The sequence below is a fragment of the Stereum hirsutum genome (assembly GCF_000264905.1).
Source record: "Stereum hirsutum FP-91666 SS1 unplaced genomic scaffold STEHIscaffold_15, whole genome shotgun sequence".
NCBI lineage: Eukaryota > Fungi > Basidiomycota > Agaricomycetes > Russulales > Stereaceae > Stereum > Stereum hirsutum.
This window is the reverse complement of record NW_006763145.1, coordinates 9,069-17,568: the sequence shown is the minus strand read 5'-3', so window position 1 is coordinate 17,568 and position 8,500 is coordinate 9,069. Positions and strand designations below refer to the sequence as shown.

Here is an 8,500-nt window from a genome sequence, read left to right as displayed (position 1 = left end):
CACGCTTCCCCAAAACGACGTGGCTTGCTTTCCGCTGCTTCGTTTCCTTTCTCCCTCCACACCCTCATGCATCTCTTTCATCCTCGCTGCTGCTGCTGCGGTCACCGCCTTCGCCTTCACCTCCTCCTTCACTGTCATTGCCTTGCTCGCCCCTCCACTGTCGCGACCTCCGGCGCTGTCTGCCAGCGTTTGTGTTCTCCCACGCAGCCATTATGGCGTCATGTTGCTGTCGCGTACAGCGACATGACGTCATTGTGAGTCCTCCGCGTACGCTTGAGCTCTTCGACTGCCGTTACACTCTAGCTCTGTTGACGTTCTTCAGGTCGATTTCCTTTTGGCTCAGTCCTTGTCTCTGCCCTGTCCAATTGCTCGGACATAACTAGTGTCGGCTTGTTTCAGATCTTTCTTGAATGCACGAATTAAGTATATATGTGTCTATTCGGGACGTGCCAAGCCCGACTCCACCTGGCGGCTTCCTGCTACGAAAGTCTTGCTCGCTGGTCTGTCGTTGATCAGTCAAGCATACTTTTGACCTTGCGATCAAGCTCTCGCTTCTTAAAGGTATGCTTTGAGTCTCTTGGGTGGGTCTCCGGAGCCTTGAGCCCCGAAACACGCAAGTGTGAGGCAGACATTGGATGTACAGTAGTCTGTCCTTTTAGTACTTCAATATAATGCACTTTCTTTTGAGGACAAGCAGCTCGTACATGAGCCGGAGGACGTGCATGATGCATTGAGGAGAAGTGCTGTATGCACGAGCCAATCACTCGGGTCTGAATGTCGCCGCTACGTCGGGTGGCTTGGCAAACATGGTTGGGTATTCTCCTTGGAGGTGTCGTCGCATGCTGACACTACGAACAAAAGAAGTATGCTGTATCAAAGAGTAAGTCGTGCAATGATACTTATTAACTTCGCTTTCTGTGCATAATGCTAACTTCGAGTCCGCAACACTAGCTTTGACATCACGAATCTAGCTTTTATGTGACAGAAGTAACTTTTCGGTCCCCTTGTGTTGCTTTTTCTTTGCTAACCGTACTTTTTCTCTATTTCGTGTAGAGGTACCTTGTCCTGAGTCTAGCAGGCCATAAAGCACGACGTACAAAGTCATCCAAGCATTCTCGAGAACGCCCCGGCTCTACCCCGCAATCCTGTTTTGCTTCCGTTGACAGTGCCACATGCTGGGATCGCAGGGGCAATGGCTCTCCCTTGTGAAGTTTTTCAAGAGCAACGTCCACGATCTCACAGCTCTCGACCTTCTACTCTCTTATTCAAGATCACATACTATGTTCCGGCGCTTCCTGGAGCATATTGGTGTCGCCTCTCAACAGCAGATCGCCGAAATTGGAGAGTCGTTGTCTGACGTCAAAGAGACTTTAAATCTCCTTGTTGACGTCCAAAATCCAGGTACGTCCCGCAGTCTCCATCTGATGTCTAAGCTCTCATGTTAATTCTTATCAAAGGAGTGCGATCACAACCCCAAAATCCGACCGCCGCCGTCAATAACCCACAACCTCAACCCGCCGCTTTGCTGCCTGGTCCTGAGCTCGCAACAAATGGGGCCATTATGCCAACACCCTCCAGTGCCATCGTATCTAACTCTCGGTACCTAACTTTTTTCTAATTCTCTTCAGTTATACCGTCTATTTGACTCAGATCTAACATCTTGTTTCCTTCTTCGCCACCTCTCTTCTGTCTATCCATGATCACTCACTCCGCACTTTCACTATCCCACCTTACAAAACATAGCATTGCGCCGCCATGGCCAGGTACCCATCCTCCGCAACCAGCCGCTCAAATGTACCCAGCCATCGCCACACTCCCAGCTCAGCAGTACATGATCGTTCCAGCTGGCCCAATGCCTCCCGCCACATCTCAGCCCACCGATCTCACTCACCAGCCCGTGCCACTTTCCAGCGCAGCTCCTTCGCACTCTACTCAACCTCAATCATCGGATCCTTTGGCGGCTGCCCATTTGCCGAACGTTGTGATGGGGCCCGGGGTCATAACAAACGACCGTAGGTACTTCAACTCGATTCGCAACACGTATACGATCTTAAACGAGCATCTCTAGTTCTCGTTTGGCCCGATGGATATCAGTTCCGGGAGATCCTCGTTGACGATGTCTTTGACGAGTGGAAGCTCACTTTCTGGCAGTGGCGTTCTAACGGCAATCATCCATTTGAAGGCCAGATAGTTGGTGTCCGAAGGTGCTTGGGCGTTCTCATCTGCTCGGACTCTGTGCCTGTCAACGGAGTCGTTGTGAAAGGTTGTGGGAAACTCACACGTCCCGCCACTCAGAAGGCATCTCGTACTGCACAGGGTACTGAGCAATGCTCTCAGGCCGGCTGTTCTTCAATAACGCACATATTGGTTCAATGTGGAGCTCGGTCATATCACTTCCCCCAGTTCGAACGTGATGGGAAGCTCTGGCTGCTGTGGAAGCATAGCGAGATTGGACACGGTCATCCACGCCCGCCCGCTCCTAAGACCAAGCTCTCTCTTGCACAGAATAACGCACTGGATCGGCAGGTCGCACTTCGTCCCGACGCCACAGCTTTTCAGTATCGAGTCGGGCAAGCTGGCCGAGGGTCGGTTCCCCTCAGCAACATCAGTCCCGTTCTAGCGAATCCTCGCGTCGCCCGTGCTCAGGTGGCCAAATCAAAGAGTCGTTTAGGCTTGGAAGCAACGGGTTCACGTCGAAATGACACCGATATATTCGGTGGAATAGCGGCATTCGAAACCAATCATGGAGATGTACTCATCGACTCGCACCTTCACCGTCCGCAGTACATCACCTTCCAGACGCCGTTCATGAAGAAGATTCTGAAGGAGTACGTCGAACGATGGAGTGTTGAGCGGGAGGAGGGAGGGCCTGAGTCTGGACGACGTGGTGGTGTTACGGACGTGGACCACAGTTACTTCCTTGTGGGAAACGTCCTAGCAACCTGTGTGTTTTCACCGGTACTTCGAGCCTGGGTTCCTGTCCTGTATTCGTGGATCAACGGGCTGGACGCAGATCACCTCCGCCCTCACTTTCGCCATCTCTTTCGCCAGATTTACGAATTTTCCGGAAACCGCTGGAATCCCGAACTGTTCACCCAGGTACGCTTGATGTTCACTCATCTTAGGAGGAAGAGCTACTTACTCTCATGTTCTTCCTTGTTCGTTCCGATAGGTAATGGACTTTTCGACAGCCCAGCGTCGAGCATTTATCGACGAGTATGTCGCGCTACGCTTTGAATCTACGAAGGGCTTGGCCCAGATGTCTGCCGAGACTCAGCAATTGCAGCGAGACCAATTCACGGAGGAGGCGACAGAGTTTCTTGTCGGCTGTTCTGTGCACTTCCAGCGCTCTGTGATGCGCTTGAAAAGTAACGGTGCACTTGTACCCCAGGATCGTGTTCCGATTTTTGAGCGGCTTATTCGTGTGCTGCTCTCGGATACCACAACACTTGATCAGTTCGATGCTGCTGTTCTCGAGCTTCGGGAGGGTTTCCCTTCGGTCTCGAGATGGTTAGACTGGTGGCTCCAACCGTTAAACGCGTCCATGATCTTCCCGGTCAAGTCTACTGTTGCTCCATCTACACGTCAGGACGTTCCACGAACATCCAATCCGGTCGAAGCGAAGCACTCTCTGCTTCATCGAGCCTCTGGAACCGAGAAGGGATTGATTGCTGGACTAGAGGGAATGCTTCTGTATGTTCGAGAGATTGAAGCATTATATGAAGCAATCAAGAGTACGTTCTACCTTCTCCATCCACTCTTACTTGTAGCTGATATACTCAATAACTTAAATATGTTCTACTAATCAGCCGGTGATGCAGCTGCACCATCTCTTGAATCGAACTTACGCTCTCTACGCCGAAGACCTTGGGACCCGAACGATGGAAGAGCACCAGATACCGCCGCTATGTTAGCAAATGTGGTGCCCCAAACAAGCAACGGTGATTCTTTCGATACCAAGTCTACATACATGATCCTTACTTTCCTTCTAGATACTCCCAATGTTGCTACTCGTCGATCTCGTCGGAAGGATACATCAGTTGTTCAGCAACCGCCTGGAGACCCCTCATCTCAAGCTCATTCTCCTTCGACCACCATACCGATAATAGGTCTCAAGGATCGAGAACTAGTTGGCTATCGTTGGCGTGCTCCGAACTCGTGTTTCTGGGACTGTCCCCTCGAGATTTTGTACCGGTGCTATCGCACCATGTCACCAACAGTACGGTCAAAGCTAGTCACTGATCTCTCAGCTGCACCTCCGAAAAAGGCTCGTTCGAAGTCGCCTCTTCAAAGACTTATAACCCATTTCGAGGAGAGAGACAAGTGGGTCGCTGGGCGTACGAAGACATACAAGTCCGAGCCGAAGGGCCTGCAGATCCTCAGCACTGCTCAGCTCACATTTCGAGACATCATCGAAAAGGACTGGGATATCGGAGATCTCGTACGGAAGAATCCCGAGGACGCTAATTCTGCTGTCCGCTACGGTAGTGCAGACAGTGTTTTGGCAAAGTTAGTTTCGGTGAGCTCATTTGTATTTATGTGAGATTTGAACGTTCCAGACTGATTAATATTTTATCTCAGGACGGTGTTCCTACTGCGGTCTCCCAGCACTTCGGAATGCAGCATCATCTTCTCTATTCCTGTTCTGCTGGCCATCAATTTGAGTTCCCTGCCTCATCACCACAACCACGATTCAGGTTCATCCTTGAAGACATTGACGCTTGTCGAAGCCGTTCTACGAATGGCCGCGTTTCGTATCAAGATTTCTTCAGGGCCCTTATTCCACGCACTCCTGAGGGTCCTTCATGGGGTACTACTGTTCTACATCAGCAATCTCCGATCGCTTGCCAGAGCAACCACTGCGACGAGGATATGACACTCCAATCGGTTCGCACTTCCTGGCCTGCCATACTCCAAATAGGCCCGCCGGAAGACGCAGCTGCCGACAGGGCTCGGTCCGAAGTCAGGACCATGCTCGCCTTCTCCGTAGCGCATTCCAACAATCGCTCGACCGTTCAATACGAACTCGTCGGAAGTATTCGCCATCACGACACCTCAGACGATGACGGAACGGCTGCCAATCATTATACTTGCCGTTTTCTCCAAAAAGCGCGCGTATATTCCTACAACGGCATGGTGCACTCTGGCCAGCTTCAGGAAATAGGCCCGGCATCATCAATGCTCGACGTGGATCCGCTGGTGACGACATGGATGTATGTTCGTACTTCGGACACTTCGGTAAGTGCTCATCTACCCATGTTCTAGCGTACTAACTCTCCTACTTCTTGTACTGCATCACGGGACTAACATAATTTTTGCTTCAGACTACCAATCAGACTGTCACTCAAATCGCCGCGAACTATGTACCAAAGCTGCCACGCACGTATGACCAAGGTGATCCCAGCGTTCAGATTGATTTGACTGATCCGTCATCCGAATCAGTACCGTCAGGCAACGTCGCCCAAACGTCTACCCCTGCGGTACTACTTTCTTCATCGTACACAAACACAAATATCCCCCGCCCGTCCAACGACCACGCAGAATCCACAGGCACTCCAGGCGCTACGACTACTCAGCCTGTGGCAAAACTTGCAGCACCATCAAGCTACGCTCACGGCTCTCTCGTTTATTCATACTCATCTGATTCTTCGTCTTCATGCTTGCGTTCCTCATCACCTCCAACGCCTATTCTGACACACCAGCATCCCCTTCCCTCGTCACAACCCTTGCCAAGACACAATTCTGCCATGGAATCTTCGTCGGGGTCAGAGTTAGGGCAAGATGACTTGCTGCCTTCGTCACAAGAGGTTGATATTTTCATGCTCGCCACGGTAGACGCCATGAAACGGAAAGAACGGGGTGAACAACCTATATTCGATCTCGATCCCTTGCTCCAGCAAATCGATTGTGTTGGGTGTGGTGAGAAGGAAGACAGGAATGTGCTCGGGGTGGAGGACACAGACACGATTCAATGCACTCGTTGCAATCTGTGGTCACACATAGCCTGTATCGAGACGCAATTTGGCAACTTGCCTACTGGCTCTAATGAGCGCTGGATATGTAATAGATGTAGGGGAGCACGGATATGGGATGTTTCCTTGTAAGCCTATACTAGAAGTTTTGGTTAACGGTTAACGGGCTAGCAGCTGATCTCATTATTCGGATCATATAGCATTGGGCGGATCGTTTTTCTTCGCCTCCGCAATTCCAACGACCCTCGTCTTTTCCCCGCCAAAATCAAGTCTGCCATTAAGGGTGTGGCTACACTCGAGTGGCAACTTGGTCTCATCGACTGGGCAAGCGGACGAAGAGTCAAGAAGCCAACTTCACCAGGCTTTTCTTGTCCTGTTCAAGAGTGCGTGCAAGCATGGTCCTCAGTCCGGATCGATGCACGAAATTTAAAGGTCAGTCAAGACATCTATTACTTCTATGCTGACTGATATGCTCATATTTTTCTGTCAAATCTCACCAGTTCGTGAAGATCATTCTCCCACTTTGCTTCGCCGAAGACGCTACAGAGAGAGGCTACGACAACGCCGTCGTAACCGACGCATTAGCGAATGCAGCAAGGGCAGTGATAGACGCGATACGAGGTACTTCACACCCCGTTATGAATCTTTGGAACTTCGGCGAGTGGCGTTTTACGATCTTGGAAGATGAATATGGGAATATCCTCGAGAAAAAGCCGGTTCTTCCTAAATTTATCACACCAAATCGTTTCCTATCCTTCTATCCATCGGTTCCTATCCTTCTCGGCGACCAGGCATTAACTCAAGACACCATGACCGCCATAGAAATGTACACCGGTAGCCTGCCACCATCCCCGGATATATCCAAGGAGGACATGCGCGACCGTGTACATGGCCCAGGGTACCTCCTCCTCCTACTTGTCATCCTGCGCACGTACCTACACCGTAAGCCCCGAGATGACGACCACATCTGGCATTTATGGAGACAGGAGAGGATAGTTAGGACTTGGACATCATTCGAGGTAACGCTTGCTGCATCAAGAGGGCAGTCACAGATGGATTTGGAGAGTGACGGGGGTATCAGGTTCCTCACGACGAAAGGGGAACAAGGCGTTACATACGTTGATGGATCCCTTCCTACAGGAACCGATCTGGTACACATCGTTACCAAGGGCACCACTCCACACATCTGGCCAAACGGTGTCAGTGCTGGTTTGACTGGTGAGCCGCTCGTGTTCGAGGTGAAGGCAGTTGGGCCACCACCAAAGCCCCGTCCTCTGAAGAAGAAGCCTGTGGTACGGTTTGAGAATGCAGAGGGTAGTACATCTGGCGGTAATCCTCAGGATTTGCCTCAAGAGCCTGTGCAAGAAGAACAGTCTGGTCTTCGGAGGTCTCGGAGGAATCGGGGGTAACAAGTAGTCGACATCTGGACATTGGCTGGACATGGCGTGTAGTCTACTATAGAAAGTGGTGCAGATGTCGCACGGTGCTTGTACACATAATCTGTAGTATGCAATGCTTAATTTCAGTATTACTTCAAGTATTGCTATGTTTCTCTATGAACTACTATAGAAGACGCGGAGTGCACAAGGAGAAGGTAATTTAGACAGAGAGCAATAAGACGGCTCGAGCAGAGTGGCACAAGAAGGAAGCGCGGGAACACTGGCTGAAGACGCTAAAGAGGGAAGATGACGGTATAAAATAATAATAAAGGATCCCCATCAGTTCTAAAATAAATTTTGATAGAAAACATAAGGACCAAGAACACATACACAAGTTTTTGGAATATCTGTGTGGGTCTGTTGTCCAGGAGCAATTTTAGGGAGCAGGTTAGAGGCAAGGGAAGTCTTCCCGCGAAGTGCCGAGAGTCCATGTGGCGGACCTGGAATATCGCACTGAGATATCTCTAGGCCGGCCCGATTAGCCGATAGCCCACCGGTGGGCTGAGCTGCTGTGGCACTTTTGACACACTCTCATTCTTTCAGTCTCTTACGCTCTCATTCTCGCTCATTATAGCTTTCGGTTGGCACATGCTGCTTTTTCTGGGAGACGTGACTTCAGGGTTGCTAAAGTTACTTTGAGATGACATTTCTCGCTTTGGCTAGAGGCAAACCTAGCTTTTTGAGAGAATTCGGTGCTTTTGGATACTTTGGGCTCTTATATGACCTTGATGATGCATCTTAAACTCAAAGAACCCTTTCTGGGCTGTAGAACAATGGTAAACAGTGAGATCTCGCCGGTGTGCAGCTTAGCTGCAGAAAACACGATTGCTGTCGGACTCTAGATGACTAGATCAAAGATCGCATGACATTGGTATAACGATCACTTCTGCTCATGAATACTTATACACTCCGTGACACTTGAATCAGTAGACATTGTATCGAGTATCCAATCCAGCGTAGACTGATTAATTTTGCAACAAGTCGGTTGTTCAAAAAATATGTGATAGAGCTCGCATGTCGCCCTACGACCCGATCACAGTCACCAACAGCATGATTGGCCTCTAAACATCGACAATATTGAACATTGCC

At 50.2% G+C, this 8,500-nt stretch overlaps 1 protein-coding gene across 1 annotated transcript; it reads left to right on the top strand.

Annotated features, from left to right (window-relative positions):
* Positions 1-1,280: 1,280 nt before the first annotated feature.
* Positions 1,281-7,381, top strand: STEHIDRAFT_160760 (uncharacterized protein; the record flags this gene model as incomplete). Its single annotated transcript, XM_007308301.1, has 10 exons — positions 1,281-1,401; positions 1,458-1,599; positions 1,744-2,012; positions 2,069-3,099; positions 3,173-3,734; positions 3,810-4,519; positions 4,582-5,238; positions 5,325-6,100; positions 6,173-6,404; positions 6,473-7,381. The coding sequence occupies 10 exons, from the start codon at positions 1,281-1,283 to the stop codon at positions 7,379-7,381; spliced, it is 5,409 nt and encodes a 1,802-aa protein (XP_007308363.1).
* Positions 7,382-8,500: the final 1,119 nt, after the last annotated feature.